General features: G+C 45.7%; 2 protein-coding genes across 4 annotated transcripts in view; one reads left to right on the forward strand and one right to left on the reverse strand.

Annotated features, from left to right (window-relative positions):
* The window catches only part of ADA2 (adenosine deaminase 2), a 66,657-nt gene extending 57,264 nt beyond the window's left edge, over positions 1-9,393 (reverse strand). For both annotated transcript variants that reach the window (XM_019489421.2, XM_059726521.1), the window contains exon 1: positions 9,281-9,393. In XM_019489421.2, coding sequence (XP_019344966.2) covers positions 9,281-9,393 — 113 coding nt within the window. The remainder of the gene's footprint in view (positions 1-9,280) is intronic.
* Positions 9,394-9,444: 51 nt separating this feature from the next.
* LOC102576677 (chromatin remodeling regulator CECR2) overlaps positions 9,445-21,807 on the forward strand; it is a 143,652-nt gene continuing 131,289 nt past the window's right edge. For both annotated transcript variants that reach the window (XM_014609215.3, XM_014609221.3), the window contains exon 1: positions 9,445-9,597. In XM_014609215.3, coding sequence (XP_014464701.2) covers positions 9,445-9,597 — 153 coding nt within the window. The remainder of the gene's footprint in view (positions 9,598-21,807) is intronic.

Below are 21,807 nucleotides of genomic sequence, written 5' to 3' on the forward strand. Positions count from 1 at the left end.
GGCACCCCACACTCTCTGGGGTCCCTATGAGGATACTCAAGCCTCCTGGCTGTAATGCAAACATAAAGCCCCCTGGCTAAACCATAGTGCCCAATCCTCTCAGGGCTATCATGAGCTGTACTTGCAAGTCAGGCTTCTCCCCATATCTCAGCTGAGGGAGCTTCTGCCTCAGCCCTGGGCTTTATAAGGGCCAGGCCCTGCCCCCTATAGGCAGCTGGCTCCCCTTAGTTGCTTCGGCAACTCGCAGCTGTGCTCAATTGGCTCTGCCAGGGCTCTCTCCCTGGCAGTTTCTCCTCTCTAGAAGCAGAGCACCAAGGTGCCCTGCGACACAGTCAAATTATTATTCCGCAGGATTTAAAATACCTTCTGTCTAAATTCTACTTAAACGGCCATGTAAGGAGGAGGACCTATGTTCCTTTAGTCAAATTCAGGAATGATAAACGGGTATAAGTGGGTTAGAAAAGGTATTCTGGTAAAGTAAAATTAACTTAAACCAACTTGACATTCAGGACCTGTGCATGCCAAGAACATAGTGGAGCAGGAAAAGCAAGTAACAGGTGTGTGTTAAATTAAGTGTCGGCAAAAGACTGTTTTATCTTATACCTTCCTGGCAGTTACTTTTCTAGCCCTCAAACTATACTGCTTTATTAATTAACCCAGTGTAACTCACTCCACCATTTACCTTAACACTGAATGTGGCCCAGAAGCTTCTGTGGAAGTTGCATTTCCTTACATCAGGTAAGGAGGCATCAAATTAAACTCTTTTGTCCTATAAAGAAAGTTACACTGCCAAACCTCCAGTAGTGGCCTTTGTTAGATCCATGATGTGAGATAAAACTTGCTTCCTCTTACATTCTGTCTTGGAAGTCAGGGTGTGGAAGATTTGTTAGAATCAAGGGAGTCTAAGAGGGGTGTGTGCGCAGCTGGGAATTGAGGTATGCAGAACAGTCGTATGCAGCAGTATGTTATAACTGAGTACCAAATGGATTTCAGTTGTAATCAAAATGCTGTTTTAATTCCTCCAAAGCAAAGTACTTCACCTCCCCTGTAGCTATTTGATGGGGAATTTTTCTACGCGTGGAACACTGACATGCTGAGAAGCGTTCTCTCCACTTCATTCTGGGGCTAGTCTCATTGCTTCTGAATGTCTTGCTTCTGCAGCTCATTACACCTGGGTAGAACAGACCAAAGATTCAGTACTGAATCCCAATGAGTTTCTCCCTGGGTGTTCTGAGATGGTCTATAAGAACCAGTACCAAAGTGAATGAGGTGCCCATTCCTCTCTGTCAGTACTAGCAGTGCCATTGCTAACTAGCGGACTGCAAACAATTAAATAATCTGTTTCTTTATGCTGAGCCAGTGTTGCCTTTTGAATAGCAGAAGACAGCTGAAGCAGAGACAACAGACCTGGAGAGACTTGAAAGCAGTAGGGTTTGCATGTTTCCCTGCTCTGCTTCCCATCTAGGGTTCCAAGTCGGATTGTTAGCTTCTGTCTTTTAGATTGCTGCTGTTCAGACCAGTACATTTCTGACTTTTTTCTGTGCCAGATGTACATATTAGTGCTCAGCAGCCACCCTCTGCCTCAGCTGTATGCATGGCTGACCACAGAAGAACAGATGCACATTGGGCTCATTTCCGTTCTACTCTTTGATCTAGGAGGAGTCTGAAAGGTCCAGATTCCACTGCTAAAAATCCATTGCCACAGATTATTGTTAGCCTGTTGATTGCTCTCTAGGGGACAAAACATCAAGTTACAACCTGTGGTTTTCAACCCCAGTGGATTAGGAGCAGAAAATCTGTTGAGACCTCAGGCTTAGATCTCCTGGTTAAACATACAGCAGAAGAGCCAGAGTGGAAAACAGGCATTACCAAAGCTGTCCTAGCCACATTTCCACTGGGTAGTTACTTTCTGGTTACCCAAAAATATGCATGAAGTTAAAATTTGCTGTAGTGTTGCTAATTTTTTTCTCTAAAACTGGAGTGTGCTATTAAACTAATGTTATATTTCACCTCAGAAGGGCTGCAATTCAATAGCAGGTAAATTTATTCCTCCACACTTTCCCATGTTTACCTCACAGAGCATCAGCAACACTTGCCGCTACGGTTAATTACTGGTGATGTTGCAAGAAGTGGAAAGGGCACTGATACATTTTCCAGAAGTAAGGTCAGGTTTACAAGAGCAAGCGCATTTATATTAATTTGTATACTGAACAAATTGGATATAAAAGTCTCCTGACGGCAGAATAAATATGTAACTTAACTTTTCTAACTCCACTCTAAAAAGTATAGCAAGTAAGATATGTCAACAGCTGATGTGTTGATGAATACGTACTAAATAATATTGCAAGTTCTTGTGCAGATGAGACACAAACATCTGTTGTTGGTCGTATTTAACCCTGGGCTCTACAGCTGATGTATAATCCCTTGCAGCCTAGGGTTAAACACAACTAGGAACAAATGTATCCTTTCCAAGCTAGAATTTGTAGTCATGCATATGTTAAAGCACAGCTAAAGATTCAAGCGTCATGCATCTGGTTTAAGCGGTAGATGCTGTGCATGTCTGACTCCACCATAGGCAGGACATAAAAGTGTTAGGGATGCCAGGCTTCTTTAATGCTATTGTGCTTCAAACTCCTCTTCATTCCCACTCTTTCAAGTAACAGCCAGCCAGGCCCTGTTCTCTTTTCTGCCTCCACACAACTGTCATCTGTGCCCACCCAACTCCTCCCCAACCACCCTCTCCTCTGATATAAACATCTGGCTCTCCCTTTCATCATACTCCCCCACCCTTTTCCTTGATGACTTAAACTTCCACGCTGTTCTACTGTCCAAGCCTCTCATTTCACATCTTTCTGACCTCACCTTCTTGTTTGGCCTAAGGCCTTGCATTAACTCTGCCACTCACCAAAACAGCCACCTGCTTGACCTTGTCTTCATTAAACACTGCTCCATTTCTGAGTTCCCTTCCACCTTTCTCCTTCAATGCCTCCCCCCTCTCCTCCATACAACCTTTCTCTTACCTCCAGTTTCACACTGCACTTGATTTCTGACACCTTCAGCTCCACCCCCTGCTCCCCCCTGCCCCAGCAGATGTTTGGACTGCTTCCCCATTGCTCCTCAAAGTTGGCTCATCCCTGCTTCCTCTCTTCTTATCCTGTGAACAAGGCAGGAAAAAAACAAAAACTACAACAAACTTCCTTCATGGCATATTTGTTCTCTCCTCCTTTAGTGCTGCCATCTTCCTCCTCAAGCAGTGCTATTTCTCCACTCTTACTGGCTCTCGTGCCAGCAGTCCCTAACTCCTGTGTGCTTTTGATTCCTTCCTAAAATCCTCCCTCACACTTAGAGTCACCTCCCTTGATACTGACAGCTTCTTCCAAATGGGAAATCCTCAAATTCTATCCAGGCTTTCTTCCTTCCACTTTTTACTACTTTTCTGTTACTGAAAGCAAATTTTATCTCCAGCTGTCTCCTCATTCCTGCATCTGCCTCATTCAGCAAGCCATACTGCCCCCTGATCTTCTCAGTTTCCAGTCTCACCACATACTCTTCCCACCTCTTCACCCTCTTACTTCTTGTTTGTTTCCTTCACAGTACAACCATGCTCAGTTCTTTCACATTCCCCAAAAACCCTGCCCTTGATGTCATCTTCCTCTCTGGCTGCCATCCCATCAACTCCTTTCTTCTTTTCACCTTCAAACTCACAGAGGACGAAGTCTATGAACATTGTCTCATGTTCCTCCCTTTTAACTCCATCCTGGACACTCTCCAGTTGAGCTTCTGACCCCTTTAATTCCATTGCGACTTTCCCATGTCAACAGCCAAGCCATGGGGTCTCTGCCCTGAATTCTTACTTTCTTACTGCTTTTGACCCTGGCACCCTTTCTACCCCTCCATATCAGTTAATATCATCATCACTACATTGCCAGTAGAAAAATGAAGGAAGGGTGTATAAGCAACTTGCCCAAGGTCACTAAGAGAAACGGTAACATACCCAGCAAATAGAACCTAGACCCCAGATACTAAGTCCTGCACTTCAGATAGTCTTTTTCCGTGGAAAGTTTTTTAATTGTGTCATGTAAACCACCACATCTATAACAAAAGGAACAAGAAACATAAGGGAAAAAAGGAATTGGAGACAAGGCTCTGGTGAACAAAATCAGCTTGGGATATAGGAAGGTGACTAGATTGGAATTCTTTTCTGTTTTATACATCAGTGAATAAGATGAAGGAGTTTGGAGCAAAGACAATGAGATTTGCAGGCAACAGACTATTGAGGGACATCAATACAAACAAGGGAGTGATAAAATACACAACTATTGGAGTAGCGAGCTGATGCTATTCATGCGGAGAAATGTAGGGCAGTATTTCTGGTCTTTATAAGAAGACAGGTTATGGATGTTTTGAGGGAAGTTTGGTTTTTAATTTATGTTTTAAAATATTGTTTTCCATGAATTTATGAAATATTGGACCACTCTGAACCCCATGCTCCAGGGAACGAGGTCCTGCTGAGAACAGAGAGCTTTAGGTTCAGCTGGCCCCTCCACAAACATTTCCCAGGACTCCAAAATGGCAGACTACAGGTATTTCTCTATACATCTTGTGAAAAGCTGTTCCGTATGTTTTAACCTAAAAACAGAAGCCCTAATTGTCAGGGGAAGGAAGTTATTGACAAAAAAGAAGAGAGGCCCTTATTGATTATAATGTAACAGCAGCTGGAGATGAACAGACCTATTCAGTCTCAGTCCATCCTCCTACAAGGGCAGACTACAGTCTTCTGACAGAAGATATATCCAGTATTAAACTAACACTATGTTTAAGCTTTGTCAAAAAAGGTCAAATATCAAGACTTTCCAGGGGAAGTGGAAAATATTTCTCCTTTCCCCTTGATGGGTTTACCCACACAGAAATTGGCACATTTCAGTCCCAAAGTCACCTGGAAACTTTTTCTTACCGGAACTTAGAATTTGACAGATTTCCTGAGAAAACAGGACTTGCATACTGTGTTGATCCTAAGCAACAAAGATGTGGGGCTCTGTTTTGCTCTATCAAATCAGACTCATTTGCTCATTGCAGTTTTATACAGTATGTTTTGTAGGCTCAGCTGGGGCCTGGGCTACAAAACATAATTTTGCCAGCAGAATTAAAGTCTAATAGAAAAACTATGAATGTCTCTACCCTTACCACTCCCCTGCAGTGGCAGAACTCTTTCTTTCGGCCAAGAGAGTTACATCATGGTCACGAACTACTTCAAGATCGTTTCAGGCTGGACATAAGGAAGAATTTCTTTACTGTCCGAGCCCCCAAGGTCTGGAACAGCCTGCCACCGGAGGTGGTTCAAGCGCCTTCATTGAACACCTTCAAGATGAAACTGGATGCTTATCTTGCTGGGATCCTATGACCCCAGCTGACTTCCTGCCCTTTGGGCAGGGGGCTGGACTCGATGATCTTCCGAGGTCCCTTCCAGCCCTAATGTCTATGAAATCTATGAAATCACCTCTCTGACCAAAGGAAGGCTTCTGCCCGGTCTAAAAATTGGCAGAAGATGAGCGTAGATGCTCCTGCAACATAGATGCTCCTGTGCATTCTGCCAGCTGTAGCAGTCCCCTCAGCAGCTGATGCTTTTCCAGGGTGCCCTTGGTACCCTGCCTGTACAGCTACTGCAGTGGAGCTGTACAGAACCACCAGAAGAGCCTGAAAGTGAATACGCCTTGACAGCAGTGGCAGTAACTTTCTGCTACCAGAGGATTCTTGTGCCAAGGTCAGTCAGCGTAGACAAGGCCTAGTGAAGGGTTTCCGGGGGGAAGAAATTAAAAAAAAAAAACTAGTGGAAGGGACAGTGAGGTAGGTGAAGAAAGATGACAAAGGGGAGAAAAATCAGTGAACAGGTGGAGCATTAATGAGGGCAAAGAAAAACAGTTAAAAAGAGAGTGATCAAATGGAAGTAAGCAAGAAACACCAGACATAATAGACTTTGATTATGGGAAGGAAATACTAAGTAGATGGAGGAGAATAAAAATGCAGTTTGTGTGAACAAGGAAAAAGAAGAATAAACTTTAAAGTTTGTGTTGACCTGCTTTGAACAGCAAGGGAAGGTAAATCAAACCTACAAAATTAGAGGCACATCTGAAAAAAGCGATTTAAGAACTGTACGGGAGTCTGGCAGTATGAGGCTATATATATATGATTGCTGAAGGCAGTTGCAAGCACCCGCTTATAAAAAGAACATTATAGCAACAGAATGGGTACAGTAGAAATAAAAGGGACAATAGAGGGAGCCAAATTAATTTGAAAAATATAGCCAAAATTAGGACTGTGGCTCTTTGGAAAGAGAGATTAGAAGACTTCATTAAGATTCACAAAATTCTTAATGGGATAGAGAGCTGGGATGCTACAAAGCTGTTTGACCTGGTGTCAAGAACAAGGGGAGATGCGACAATAAGATAAGCCCTGGCCGGACACTGTAGGAATTCAGGGAGGAATGTCAGTAGAGAGAAACATACATACAAATAAACTATCCTATACAGCAATGGGGGGAAGTAAGAGACTTCTAAGAAAGAATTACACAGAGTTTAGAAGGCAAATGGTATTGCAGAGTTTTGATAACTGCCCAGATGAAGGCTTTGCTTGAGATTTGCCATTCTAAAATTGTATATACAAAGTCATTTATGTTTTATACTGATCTTGTGTGTTGTTAAAATGGTATTTGTTAGGCAGCGATCTCCTTCTCTGCACTTACTCTACCGTAGCTGCAGCTGGTTTAATCCAGTGCAGGCAGATACAATACACAAGAGATCAGCAGCCTCCCCTGCTCAATACTGAGTCTGAGTCGCTGCTTTTTTTAAATAGAGGCAGGATCATTTTAGTCTAACATATTGGTCTCATGTAAATCATAAATCGCCTGTCCAAGGCAAAACTTTTTTGGAAAGAAATGCAGGCTTAGTTCTGGAGAAAATAGAGACAAAGATTGTATTTAGGAAAGGTAAATAATAAATTGGCTAGACAGTGTATGTTTAAGCAGGCATTTTGGAAGGTTGAGCACATGAGAACTTGAGAAATCTTTGCTGTGGGTGTGACCTTTACAACACAAGTGAAGAGGGTCTGTGTCTGAGGCACACTTGATTTTGCCTGTAGTACATATAACAGCATCCATGTTGTTCCTGCATTTCTATTTTGACATTCATCCCCCCCCCATCCACATAAGAACATAGGAATTGCCAGATCAGACCAGTGGGCCAGTGTATCCAGTATCTTGCTGTTGCCAGTTGCTAGTACCTGATACTTCAAAGGAAGGTGTAAGAACACCCTTATTGGACCATTATTGAATAGCCTGCCCGTGAGGGGAATTTCTCACTAATCCCCCACCATCAGCTAGTGGTTATGTTATGTCTTGAAGCCTGAGGGTTTAAACGCCTTCTCAAACGTATTTATATCCTGTCTGCTGTAACCATGAATGTTCTCAATATCCATATACATGTCTAATCCTTTATTGAATCCTACTAATCTCTTGGCCTCAACAAAACCTTATGGTAACAATTGCCATATGTTAATTATGCACAGTGCAAAGTATTTCCTTTATCATTTTAAATTTGCTGCCTTTCATTTCCATTGGCTATCCCTTGATCTTGTCATATGAAAAGGGGTGCACAGGAACCAGCATTTACCTCCCATCAGTCACTCGTTATGTTATATAGCTGGTCGACCTCCTTTATGTCTTTCTTGTCTAACCAAAGCAGCTTTACTTCCATGGTAGCATAGTATAGTGTCACATCTCTCAAGTTGCCTTCTTGTTCTCTCGAGTCTCTGCTTTCAGAACAAGAGCCCTTGAGAACGCGAAAAGCATGCAAACCAGCATAGTGACATCTCAAGCCAATGCCTGAGACTGGAGGGAGGATGAAATAGTAGCTGAGAGGTGTGAACTGTTCTATTTCAGTTGCCATTATCTCAAATGCCAGTGATGCCAATCAGCGACATCACTGATCTCCTGCTCCCCTTCCCCCCAAATCAAGGAGCCAGCAGGACAGCTGAGTCTCACCAACAGAAACCAGCCCTAAGGAGTACGCAGGACACGGCAGACATATGCAGGACCCAGTGAGGAGCACAGCCACGTCTGAGGAACCCGGAGGGCACAGATGGTCGTATTTTCTATCTCTGAATGATCTCTTTGGGAACAGCTCCCTAGTTGTGTGCCTGGAGGGGGTGAGCCTGAGCAAACATCTGGCTCTCATAGGATGCTTTTCACCCACCTGTAGGTCTGGGAGCACTTTAACAACTAGAGGTGCTCCCTATTTTACAAGTGGGGGGGAACCGAGGTCCAAGAGCCCTGACGTGACTTGTCCAGGGCCCTGGTGTGTGCTGTGAAGAGGACAGAAAGTTGCCAAAATACTGCCCTGGTCTGCCAGGGGCAGAAGTGTTTTCCTCCTGCTACACTCAGGCCAGTGTCTCCTACACCCCTTGCCAGGCCCAAGGGCAGTGCCTCCATGTCAGCTAGGGAAGGGAGGGCAGGCTCAGGCATGGGGGGAGCAGCTCTACCGCAGTCCTGGACACAGGTTGGTGCTGGGGTTTGGGGGGGCACCTTCAACAGAGGAGACCGGGGCTCTTATTAGGGGTGAGAAAAGCTCAAGCAAAATGGTGGGGTGGGGTGCAGTTTTATGGTATCAATTGAATGATTAAGTAAACAACTGGATGAGGCAGAGGGGGTTCTTTGGGCAAGTCTGATATCTTTTATTAGACCAACTTAAATAAAAGATATCCGATTGACCCAAAGAACCTTGCCTGCCTGTGTCCGTAGACCAGCGCAGCTGCAACCTACCCCCCTGTAACTTTGTGATATATCTTTTATTGGACCAACTACAGTAGTGGGGAAAAATTGTCCTTTGCAAGCTTTGTGGCACAAACGCTCAATGCAAAAAACCATCAACCATCCCCCCTAACCTAATGGATGATTTAGATTAGACATGTATATGGATATTTGGATTTTTTGCACAGGAAGCACGTGGGGGTGGGGGGCCCTCGGCACCTCAGAGTCAGCAGCGCCCGCGGGCGGGGAGCGGGCGCCAGAGCCCGTTGTTGTGATGGGAGGCGGCCCCGCCCCCTCCGCGTGCGCGGCCCCAAGCCAACGGCAGCCCCCTCGGGCCTCGCCCACTCCCACCCAAGCCCCGCCCACCCCCTTGGCGCGGAGCCCCGCCCCTGCCCAGGGCCCCGCCCGCCCAGCACGAGGCCCCGCCCCCGCCCCGCCCCTCCCCCCGGCCCCATCTGTTCCCGGCGGTGCGATGGTTACATTGTATGGAGAAGGCAGCGGCGGCGCGGGGAGGCGGCGGCGGCGGAGGATGGGTCTGCGCGGCGGCGGCCGTCCGCAGCAGCAGCAGTAGTAGCGCCCCGAGAGCCCCCCATGCGCGGGCGGCGGCGGGGCCGGTGCTGAACGCGGGGACGGACGGCGGAGCGATGTGCCCGGAGGAGGACGGCGGCTGCGGGGGGCCGGCGGCGGCGGGGCCGGACGAGCTGGGCGAGCTGCGCTCGTGGTGGGAAGTGCCGGCCATCGCGCACTTCTGCTCGCTCTTCCGCACCGCCTTCCGCCTGCCCGACTTCGAGATCGAGGTGAGTCCGGTCCCCGGCGCGGCGGGGCGGGGCGGGTGGGTGCGGGGCAGCCCGGCGCCGAAGGCGGGCAGGATGGCGCCCGTCCCCCGCGGGGTGCACCAGCTGGAGGGCACTGCCAGCTCCCCGAGGCTCTTTTCCAAACTTCCCGGGGGGCGGGAGGCTGCAGGATGAATGGAGGTGGGTGTGGGAGATGCTGCTGGGTCAAAGCAAGGGTTCTGGGGGTGGAAGGAAGAAGGTGCAAGATGTGGAGGGGACACGTTGGAAGTTGATGGGAACTCCTTCACCACAGAAGAAACGAAGCCAGTTTAAGGGGCACTCCTGACCTCGGTGTGAGTCTGCCACCCACGTGGGCAGTGGGCAGCCCTGGCGTTTTCTTCCCCCTGCCCACTAGGCAGCACGTGTGGTGCCTTGTCTGGAAACTTGTGCATTCAAGAACATGGACTGGTGTTCCCTTCCCCAAACACGACCCAAAATGGTGGCCGTGATAGGGAGGAGCTTGTCCTGTGGTGACCTGTGCTAGTGTCACCCTGGGCTGGAGACATGAAAGAAAGCAAACCTTGGGATGGGGCTGAGAGCGCCCTGTGCGGGTTTGATCAAGCCGGGCGGTCGGCATTGTTGAAATGGGACCGCACAAAGAAGGGAGCTGCATCGGATGTTGTGAAGTTGTCCGGTCTCTTCAGCTCAACAAAATAACCCAGCTTCTTTCCTGCCTCCATCAGGGGTTGGATGCTCCCTTCTGGAGCCTGGGAGAGAACATGTGTGTTTTCAGAACTGCCTGCTGAAGTGCTCCAAAAACTTCCTGTTGGGGCGATTGATGTATCAGAGGAACGTTATATTCATTGTGCAACTTCCAAAGAATTTCTATAGAGGGCAGAATGGAAATTTAAATGAAGTCATAAAAGCCACAGATGCTGCGTCTCCCCGCAAGAGATAGAAGGATCGTTATTTTCTAAGTTGGGGAAACCGTTTTCAGATATCTGGTGTGAGTATAGGTCTGACCATGAACGTGTCACGTTTGTAGTTAGGGCATAAATGTTCTGAACAGTGCAAGGAAGAAAAGCACCTTGTCTCTCTCCTCAGTGCTACTTCTGGCAGTAAACTGGGAGCATACTAAGGTGGCTAGCATTTCTAAGACTGTAATTGCCTAATGAATGTGAATTCCAGAGATGCTTAAAGTTCAATAGGATGTGCGAATTCTTGGAGGGCAAAACTCTTGGAGCAGGATGTGAATTTCTGAAGAGGGGGAATCCCACATGCAGTGTTAAATCTTGAAAGGGGAGATCTCTCAGTGATGCAACTCCGTGCCAAAGGGAACTCCCTCCACCCCTCCCCCCCCAATTGATGGGAAAACATTAAAAGGGGAGATTCTCTGGCCCAGCAGTGCAAAGTCTTCCAAAGAAACTGCATTTACAATGATAAAAGGCCCAATGCACTAGCCTTTCACCTTAGGAGGCAATTAGCATCTGGATTGCTTCACAAGTGAAGTGGAATTGGGCTTTGCTTAGGATGGGAGAGTTAATATCATTTGGAACAAATTGACCCCTTTGGTTGGGGTAGCATTGGGGGGAGAAGGATAAGGGAAGGAAAGCCTAAGCTGGTACTGAGGATGTAGCAGGGTAGAACTGGGCTGTGCAAGTCCTACCTGGAAACATCTGAAAGTGGCTTGAAAAGGATTACATTTAGCATGTGAGACACACTGTCATGATCAGTAACATGGAGCCTGTCTGATAGAAGAGTAATATGGAAACTTGTTGAAGGACCACGATTAAAACTGATATGGTGTAAGAGGAGAGAGACATTTGTGAGAACTTCCTGTTTTCCCTTACGCACGGTGAATCACCTTCCGTCTCCCTGCCCAACACCCAGTTTAAAGCAGGCAGTTTGGATGCTTGGTAGATTTTTCTTAATGTCCCATTCTCCCCCTTCCCTCATTAAACTACTTGTTCCAAAAATGTAGAAGGAAAGGCATTTTGCACCATGCATGTGAACAACTCTTCATAACAGTTGTTAGTAAAATAGGTCTTATCCATTAAAAATTTCTTATTCCTTACAGGTTACTTACAGACTTTTCATTTACATATTTTGTTTTACTTCATGAGTGTATGAAGGCGATATAAGGACTTTTTTCACTTGTTTCTGACTTTAAAATATTGCTAGTGTCCATTCTGGTCTTTCTTGGTTTTCCTGGAAGACATTCTCGGCTTTTGCTGTGTATTTAGCACTAGCACATCTCGCCAAAGGATCATTGGAGTAGAGTCTTCAACAAAGATACCTTTTCTGCTAACTGTTGATTGGACATTAGAGTTCAAACAGTTTTTATCAAAATAACCCCCAAAACAAACAAAAGTCCACCAACCAGCCAACAGAATCTAAAAGTAGGGGCTGGTGTATTATAATTTTATTGGCCTAGTCATTAAGGGATGGTTAAAAGCCCTAGGGTGGATACTGTATTAGATGCTCTACTTTAAACAAGTATAACTTATTTTGATTTGTGAACAAGAATAAGCTATACTAATAATCATGTTTATACTGGCATAACTGCTTACACACAGGAGAGATGGGGTAGAGGTTGCCACTTAATTAGGCCAACTAAATTAAATTGGTGAAATTTGTAATAATAGGTAAATCGTGATTCTGTTTAAAAATATCTGCCCTTCTCAGTTGGTTATTTTTTAGTCTCCTTAATTCCTCTGGTTCTCAGTCACCCTGAGGTTCTCCAGGTTAGATGGTGTCTAGATTTTGAGTGTGGACGCGCCCCCCCCCCCATGTATCCTGCTAAAATGGGAAAAAGATACAAACCTATGTTTCTTCCCTTGGTAGGTAACCTTTAGCTGGAATGCACAGTGGTGATGAGGGACAAGGGGAAGGCAGCCTCACGTGCAGATTTGCTGCTGATGCTTGGAAAGTTCCCTTTGATTTTTAGTACAGTGATACAGCTGAGCTCTTTTGTTTTTCTTATTAAATGCAAACCTTTTGCCTGTTCTTTTTGGACGGAAAGAAAGTGAAGCTTCCAGATGTGGGCTGCCATCAGCAGCTGTACATGTCAGAAACCTGGGAAGCAGATGTTTTGTTTTCTTTTTCCTGGACCATTGCGTAGCGAGAGCCTGGAGAAAGAGAGTGGGTTTACGAAGCTGGCTGGCTCAGATAAAGAAGTGCATCCATCAGGCCAGGCTCTGGGTATTGTTATGGGAAGGAGGGGTGTCGAACAGCAAGCCCCCATGCTGGCTTCAGCAGATGCAGTTGCCTGACAAGGCACAGGGCTCCTCTTTTCAAATCTACACAGCATCACGCAGCAGAGGACTCAGGAGGGGTTCAGCCACGACCAGGTCAAAAGTTCAGTGGGGCATGAGTGAATGCATATGTGCGCATTGGGACATGTTTGAGGTTCGTGCTCAATCTTACAAAGACTTTTTTTTTTTTTTTTAAACATGTATATATCTTCCTTGGTAGTTGGTTGTATAGTGAAATACTATGTATCATTGCTAAGGATCACTTTGAGGGCCAGCTGTTACATGCAAACTTCAATTCCACTTGAAAATAAATGTTCTTTTGTTTTGTGGTAGCTGCCACTATCTGCCACACTATCAGTGTCTGCCCTGATCCTCTCCAATGATAGTTCAAGGTGAGAAGGCCTGCCCACACACACCTTTAGTACTTAGTACAGAGATTATTCACCTTCTTGGTAAGCCTGTTCATATATAAAAAGAGTGCTTTCTTCAGTCACATTAGCTCTTTTTAACTTCGAGACATGACCATGATCTGGACTGTATGTTGGTGTACGGCATCTCCCACATGTGGACCCTTCCCATCTATGGCATACAGAACCATGATTATAGCAGCTTCAGTATTTTTAACACAGCTGAGAAACTGGAAATGAGCCAGAACCATGTGACCACCTAGCTTTTTAGGTTTCTTTAGCAAGTGCTCTGGGAGCCATGGACTACTATTTAAGAACCTCTGCCTCGGTGGGTCAGAAAGAGGTGACTTTCAAGTATGTGCTTGAAAACAGTCAAGACATTGCTGTTAACTTCGTTTATTTGCAAAAGGGGAAAGCCACCTTACATCGAGAAAATATAAATCTTTTCCTGTGGTTTTTAAGAGTGCCTTCGGGCAAATTGCCTCTGCTGTTAACTTCATTGTGGCTTTAAATGTCTCTCTCTCTCTCTCTCTCTCTCTCTCTCTCTCTCTCTCTCATTGGTGTTTGCTTGCTGACTGTATCCCGGCTACTTCTCTCCCTCCCAAAAGAATAACAGTGGTCCTCTTATACACGTCTCATCTCTTGTAACTTAGCACCTGCTTGTTCAGCTTTCTTGCATGTTGTTTCTACTTGTCTGTTCGGCCCTGGCCTTCCATTCTTGTGCTTCTGTTGGTGTAAGCACTGAAACTGTTTCTGGAAAAGGTATCAGTGGTGGTGGGAGGGAGCAGGGTATGATTTGTACTTTGCTCTGTCCTTCCCTCTTCCACTCTGAAAGCTCTCTTGGGTTAAGTGCGACTTAAGAGAGAAAGTTGTGGGGTTTTGGCATGTATTAAGCTATTAGCGTAGACAAGCTTGTTCACACTAAACTGCAACTGTTTTAACAGATTTTTCCCCACTAGAGATAAGGCCTCAACATCAGAGCAGTGTGTTTTGCAGAGCATCACTTCTACATTTACTATTGTGGATGATATTTTTTCACTCCAGGATTTATCACCACTCTATCCAGCTTGTCCCTTCTGTACCTAGGTCCATCTGTAATCCATGATGCTGCAGCTAAAGAACTTTTTTTCTGAGCTGTAACTGATTCACAGAAAGAGCGGCATCTATGATGCATTACAAAGTTATATTATTAAACCCACACCTCTACAACCATTCTTTTGGTTCATCACCATCTCATGGTTGTTTGTACTGTGGTAGCACCTAGGGGACCTATTGAAGACTGAGGCCTCATTGTGCTTGACAATAGACAGAGAGGAAAATGGTCACTGCCTGGAAGAGCTTTTAGCTTAATTCTGACAAAAGCAACAAATAGGTGTAACAGATCAGTGGATAGAAACAAGCATAACAGCATTAAAAAGTGCAGGTAGGTAGTCTGGCTATGGTTATAGCTAGAAAATGTTGACCTACTTAAACGTATCTTCTAATTAAGACCTAGATTAGAGTTTCCTACTAGCATTTTGTCTGCTGTTGGTTGGCATTTTCTTGCAGGTACTGCAGTAAAGGCAGATCTGGAAGTATTTAAAGATCATCTGTGAGCTATTCTGCAGTCTGTTTGGAAAGATTGTTCTGTGCATAGCTGATGTGGATGTTTACAAGAGAAGAAAACAAATTGTCCATGGAGGACTAACATTGTGGGCAGAATAGAGGAGGTGGTATTCAATGAGCTGAGATGCAGACTGAGAATGTATTACAGAAAGGCGTGAACTTAGGGAGTAGAAAATGTGCATCAACCTTATTGTGTGAAGAGTTCTGAGCTCCGTGGAAGGGTGTGTAAATGCAGGACTGTCCTACTGTTCCATAGCTGAACTCCCAGTGGTGGAATATGATATTTCTGTAGGCAGTAAATATTGGTTGTTAATTATTTATTAAGTACTTTATTATCACAATGAGTACAACTCAGTGGGGGGAAGAGCTTTAGAATTAGTTGCAGGTTTTTTTTCCTTTTCTCATCCTTGTTTCTCTACCTCTTCTCTGTCAGTATCTTCTTCACTCTGCCTAGCCTTTCAAGCCGCAATTTCCACCTCCTTGAGCTTTGCTTTTGCCACCTTCTTTATATTATCTGCTGAAAATGCTAAGCACGGAAATAATTAATGCCTCTTTACATGCCAGCATTAGGCTTTAGAGTCAACAGGTCATTGAGATTAATAGGAGCTGTTATTCTAAGTTGTCTGCAGACGGGAAAACACATGTTTACAGTTGGTTTACATTTTTATAACCATGATAATGTAGAAACCTATTTTTTAATGAGTACTTAAAATTTGTTCTAATCTCACATAGTCCAGACTGCTGAATACAGGTTTGTGGCTGTTTGACACCACTGGACACAACGTAGTATTTGAAAAAAGAGAACCAACAGATGAATACAGAGAAAGGGGTATCATGGCCAGAACAGCAGAAAAGGAAGATCATTTCAGCACCAGTATTTTGAATGGACCTGAGATCAGAGTCATAGAGGTCAGGAAACAGTTACACTAATTGGAACAGAAGGTGATGAGGGCCCCAAGAATTCCACTCTGTGGACAGAAAAAAGGGAGAGAAGTCCTGAATCTCATGGAGGGAAGGGAGATTGTAATCTGGCACAGTTTGGGAGTATGGGTTGAGAGAGAGAAATGTCAGATGGCACCTCAGGAAAGCAAGTTGGTCTGTTTTGGTTATGTGACACTTGAACAAGAAGGTGAGACCTCCAAGGGGAGATATTGAGAGACAGATTTATATTTGTTGGGATGGAGGGATACGGGTCAGGAAGGCTTGCAAGATGGTAGTTTAAATGTGTGCAGTGAAGAGCGCCACCCAGACCTTTGGTCCTAGGGAATCGCAGACTGTAGTGTAGACCACTACTACTGGTGGAAGCTCTGGCATAAACAGCACTTCTGGCATTTTTACTAGTATGCTTCTTGAGACCTGTTAGGGCTTTCATAGGTGTTCAGTGGTGGTGCAGTTGAACTTGTGTTAGCTTTGGTAGGATTCTTTTTTTCTAAAATTCACAAGTCCATTTAGACTCTGAGAGTGGGCAAGAAAGGAATTTTAGGATACCCTTGGAGATGGAGAGAGATGAGAGAAACAAAGGAGTGCAGTGTCCTGAAAATCAAGAGTAGATGACATTTTTTGGGAGAAATCATTGGGGAGCAACCAAGAAGTGTTCAGGAGGATGAAGATTTGGCTGTCAGATTTCCCTTCTCTTTCTCTCAAATGACCTTCAGTTTATATTTACTTCTTTCTTCTGTACAGAGCACTTAGAAGAATTTCTCATGGCCCCCCTTAATTGGTAAATAAGGGCAACTCAAGTCTGGGGACAAGAAAATAAGTGATTTTTAGAGAGTTGTCATAATATATTAAGTTGTATCAGTTTAACCTGATTTGTTTTACAAGCAAGTTATGTTAAGTCAGTTCAAATCCTTGTGAAATTGGTTTTTATAACAGTTTAAATGCATAATTTTTGGTATGAAGTCTTGTCTAGCCACGGAATGTCAGCATCTCAGCTAAACTGATGCAGGCCTCTATACCGGGGCAGGCAATTATTTCAGGCGGAGGGCTACTTACTGAGTTTTGGCAAGCCATCGAGGGCTGCATGACAGGCAGCCAGGGGCAGATAAATATTAATTTTCTAAATGTTTAGGGACTCTGTGGGCTGGATAGACTGGCCTGATGGGCCGCATCATACCCGCGGTCCACATTTTGCCCACCCCTGCTCTATATGGTCTATGCTGATTTATAAACCAGGCATTGGGTGTTTTGGGGTTGTTTTTTTTTGTGTTTTTTTTTTTTTTTTTTTTTTTTTTTTTTTAGGAGTTTTCACCTTTTAACTAAGTCAGTTTAAAATAACACCATAGTTAAAGTGGTGCAACTTTCTGAGTAAACCTGCTTAACTGTGAGCTTTCTTTCCTCACACAGCACTGCATAGCTGTGCCATTCTGCCCCTGGCATCTGTTAAGTGTCTGCATGACGGGTGAAGAATTAACCTTTGTAATGCCTATGGATGCTTTCATAGGCTTTTTCAAGGAAAACTTCCTCAAGAAAAGGACTGAAGAAAAATGACAAAAGCCAAGGAGTTAAGAGTAACCAAATTCATAGTTTCTAGTTTGAAGCTAGTCCTAGACGTTTATGAACATGAATTTTTTTCTCTTGTCAGTAAAAGCAACAGCATCTGCTGTGATTGTGAGAACAATGCAGCCTAGTGATTCCTCCTTCCTTACAGTAGAGAATCCTGTTAAACACACAAGCTCTGTGCCTTAGAGTGTATCCTTTCAGCAGGCTTGTTCCTATTAATGGGTGCCCATTCCTGGGGTCTCCATTGTTTCAGCAACAATAGCACTAGGGGCAGCTGATTTGGTTGACAGAAAATGTGTTAATTTAACAGATCTGTTCCCTTCAGCAAGTCTCCTTCCTATTGTGTCCTTGTTCTCTTTTGGTTCCTTGGAAGGCCATGTTAGCAGATTCTGTTAGGTGGACTACTTTTGTAATTAAAAATGGTCTGGAGGCTTGTTTAAGGAAACGGTTGATAAGGAAAAAGGATTTTAGTGTATTTTGTTTGTTGCCAGAATATTTTTCTTATGTCTTTGCACATTTTTTTTCTTTCTTCAGTTGAATTAACTTAACACAAACTACTCCTGCTTTGACTTTGTGAGTGTTGGTCCAAAAATGACCTACACACCCTTAATGGTGGTTCCTCTTAAAGTTCGCTGAATTGCTTTGTCACTTTTTTTTGTTTTAAATACTTAGCTGAAATGTAGTTTTTTTAAGCTGTGAAATACCAGCAAGGGTAGAAATGCTGGAATCTGACTGCAGAGGTTAGTCCTAGTACATAATTTGGTAGGAGAGAACTGAAGTACGAGGGTAGAAATAAGAGGTGCCACCGATATATTGGTCCCACATCAGATTGGCACTGATATAAGGAAAATTGACTGTATTGGCAATTGGGGTTCTTTTGGCTAATGTGGCCGATAAATGCTGCGTGCATCCGTAGTGCAGCGCACAGGTGGCCAAGAACACAGCCCCACAGTGTGGAGAGCAGTGACTAGCTGGTAAGTCTGTTGTGGGGGAACAGGTGGGGGGAGGAAAGGGGTGTGGAGGGGCAGATCGAGGCCCCCACAAACAGTGAGGGAGTGCGGCCTAGGGCAGGGACAGGCACTGCCCGGCCAGAGTGGGGCAAGGCATGGGACACAGCCATGGCTCATCTGAGGGGCACATGGTGAGGGGTGGCTCTTGCCGCTGCATGCATCCCAGGGGGGCATGTGCCCCTGGACCTGTGCACGGGGCAGGGCGGGCTATTGCTGGGGCTGTGCTGGGCTGTTCCTGGCAAGGGGCTGGGCTGGGGTTGAGCTTGGGGCGGGCGGTGGTAGCACTGGGAAGAGGGCTACAGGAAGGACAGGAGGTTACAGTGAATTTTGGGGTGACTGCAATGCTCCCCCCGCCCTCATAGTTTCCTCAGCACTGCTGCCGCCTGCCCCAAGCACAGCCCAGCCCCCACCAGGAAGAGTTCGGCGCCACCCTGGCCCCAGCCTGCAGTGGCAGCTTGCCTTTGCCCTATACACAGATCCAGAGGTATACGTCTCCCATGCCCTTTCAGGGTGTGTGCAGCGGCAGGAGCTGCCCCCCTTTCCTATACCCCCCAGATGAGCCACAGCTCCATCCTGTACCCTGTCCTGCCCCAGCCCCACTCCCTCCCTCACCACTGGGGCCTCAATCTGTCTCCCCCCACCCTTTCCCTCCCTCCACCCCTTCCCCCACAACAGACTTACCAGCTGGTTGCTGCTCTCCAGGCTGCGGGGCTGCATATCAGCAATCCGGATCGGTATCAGCCAATATGGCTTCTTAAAAATCAGCCATCAGTATCGGCCTGGTGTCCTTCAAATCAATTAATTTGAATTTGATCATCTTTCTATCACAGACAAGGCCTAATATGCCCTGCGTGGGGAACTATCAGCCATGTTCAGAGTGCTGGGGTTTGTCATATGAAAGGTGACTTGAAGGGCCTTGTCCTGCCTTTGTTTCTTTGGTGGAACAGTGTTTTTCAGTGGCTTCTCCCTTGGTTAAGACTATGAGGAGAGGAAGCTTCATAACGTCAAAACATGGGATAGAAGTGAAGAAGAACTACCTGTTTTCATTGCAAGTGAGACATGTTTATATTCAAGGGCCTTGAAGGCAATGTGGGTAGAAGTTAAACTTAAAGGTGCAGACATGCATAACAATTGAACTGTTCCAAAGTGTCACCAGTTGGGAACCAGGCCACAGTTGTGTGAAGTGCTGTGGCTCTGACATCAGTGGATGAGAATGAGCACCAAAGGCCAGTATACCTTACAGTGGGATACTGGGTGTGTATGCTTGCACTTGTGCATTGGGAGTCCCAGCAGGTAGTTGAACTGTGGCAGGCAGGGGGTGGGGGTTGTCACTTTTCTGCTTTCCCTTGTTTCCTGAACATGAGCTCAGTAAACTTGAGAAACCTGCAAATGGATGAAGCTTGCAGTATGCTTGCCTGCCTTAGGGGAGCATAGGAAGTACTTGGACCTGCACTTTTTGATTACAGGAGCTGTGGGGGCATGATGAGGTGCTGCAGTAGAGTAGGGAGTGAGGACACAACTGGTTGTTAGAAAGCTTTTATTGAGCAAACAGTGCAAGGGAACTCATTGTTAAAAACAAGTTTAAAAAAAAAAAAAAAAGAAAAAAGTACTAGCAAAAGGTGGGGGCTGGGGAGGCGGGAGCAGTAGAGTTCTGGCTACATATTATAGCGGCCAGTTGCAGCACCATGTTGTGGGAGGCGAGGAGCAGTGGGATGCCTGTAGGACTGACCAGACTGTCACAGAATGTTTGGTGTCTACTCATAACATTGAACCATTTCACAGTCGAGTTTCATAATAGTTAGGGGTCAGAAGGAACCTGAATAGATCATCTAGTCTAACCCCCCCACCACTGGTTGGAGCACACGCTGGGATTACACGACCCCAGACAGGTGTTCATCCAACCTCTCTTTGAATTTACCCAAGGTAGGAGTGAGGACCACTTCCCTAGGAAGTTGGTTCCAGATCCTAGCCACCCTAACAGTGAAATAGTGCCTCCTAATCTTTAACCTGAGCCTATTCTCCAGCAGCTTCTGGCCATTGTTCCTCGTCACCCCAGGTGCTGCTGCGGGGAATAGGGCCCTTCCTATTTGCTGCTGATCTCCCCTAACGAGTTTGTAGGCAGCCATCAAATCCCCTCTCAGTCTCTGCTTGCTGAGGCTGAACAGATTCAGGTCCCTCAGCCTCTCCTCGTAGGGCCTGCCCTGTTGCCCTCCAACCAAGCGGGTGGCCCTCCTCTGAACCCTCTCAAGGCAGGCCACATCCCTCTTAAAGTGCGGTGCCCAGAACTGGGCGCAGTACTCCGAGTGTGGCCTGACCAATGTCGCGTAGAGGGGGAGGATCACGTCTCTGGACTGGCTTGAGATGCATCTTTGGATGCATGACAAGATGCGGTTGGCTTTGCTGGCTGCAGTCTGGCATTGGTGGCTCATGTTCATCTTGGAGTCAATAATGACTCCAAGATCCCTTTCCGTCTCTGTGCTCACAAGGGGGGAGCTCCCCAGCCTGTATGCATGCTGTGGATTCCTTCTTCCTGGGTGCAGCATCCTGCATTTATCTACACTGAAGCCCATCCTATTACCATCTGCCCGCTTCTGTAGTCTGTCCAAATCTAATTGCAGCCCCTCTCTCCCTTCGAGCGTGCCTACCTCTCCCCACATCTTGGTGTCATCGGCAGACTTGGACAACGTGTTTTCCACCCCCTCGTCCAAGTCACTGATGAAGATGTTGGACAGTGTAGGCCCCAGGACCGAGCCCTGGGGGACCCCACTGTTCACATCCTGCCAGGTCGAGTATGACCCATCTACCACCACTGTCTGGGTGCGCCCCATCAGCCAGTTTTTGACCCATCCAACTGTATAGGCATCAGTGCCACAGTTGCTCAGTTTATTAATGAGAATGGGGTGAGAGACAGTGTCAAAGGCCTTCTTAAAGTCCAGAAAGACCATGTGGTTTAAAATAGTATTTGATTTTCCAGGTACACTTCTGAACTGTTCTAGGCAGATTTAAACTGGTTTAACAGGCTTGTACATGTATCTCATTCATGTTTAAACTATGTTAAGTCTTATGTGAGTCCATGCCCTGAGACGGTGGTTCTCAACCTTTTTAGACTCAAGGGACCTCTCAGAAATGCCAGCTCTTAATTTGCAATTGGTTTTTTGACTATGGAAAAGTAATAGAGTAATTCTTCTGCAAAGAGCTTGGAAAGACCATAGGAGATCAGCATGTTTTTAATACAGTGGATTCCTGTTTGAAATTTCTGTGAATTCTGTTTGCACACCTAACAGTGCTGACATTGCATAGCAAGGATCTCAAAGCACCCAGGGTGCCACAGTACCCTCTATGAGAATCACTGACCTAAGACTTTGAATACTAAATGCAACTGGTCATTGTTAGCAATGTAAAGAAAATAATCTGTGTGTGGGAAAGGAGCTGGGAGATGGCCAATTAATCCAATGT

Source organism: Alligator mississippiensis, chromosome 4 (genome assembly GCF_030867095.1).
Source record: "Alligator mississippiensis isolate rAllMis1 chromosome 4, rAllMis1, whole genome shotgun sequence".
Classification (NCBI taxonomy): domain Eukaryota; kingdom Metazoa; phylum Chordata; order Crocodylia; family Alligatoridae; genus Alligator; species Alligator mississippiensis.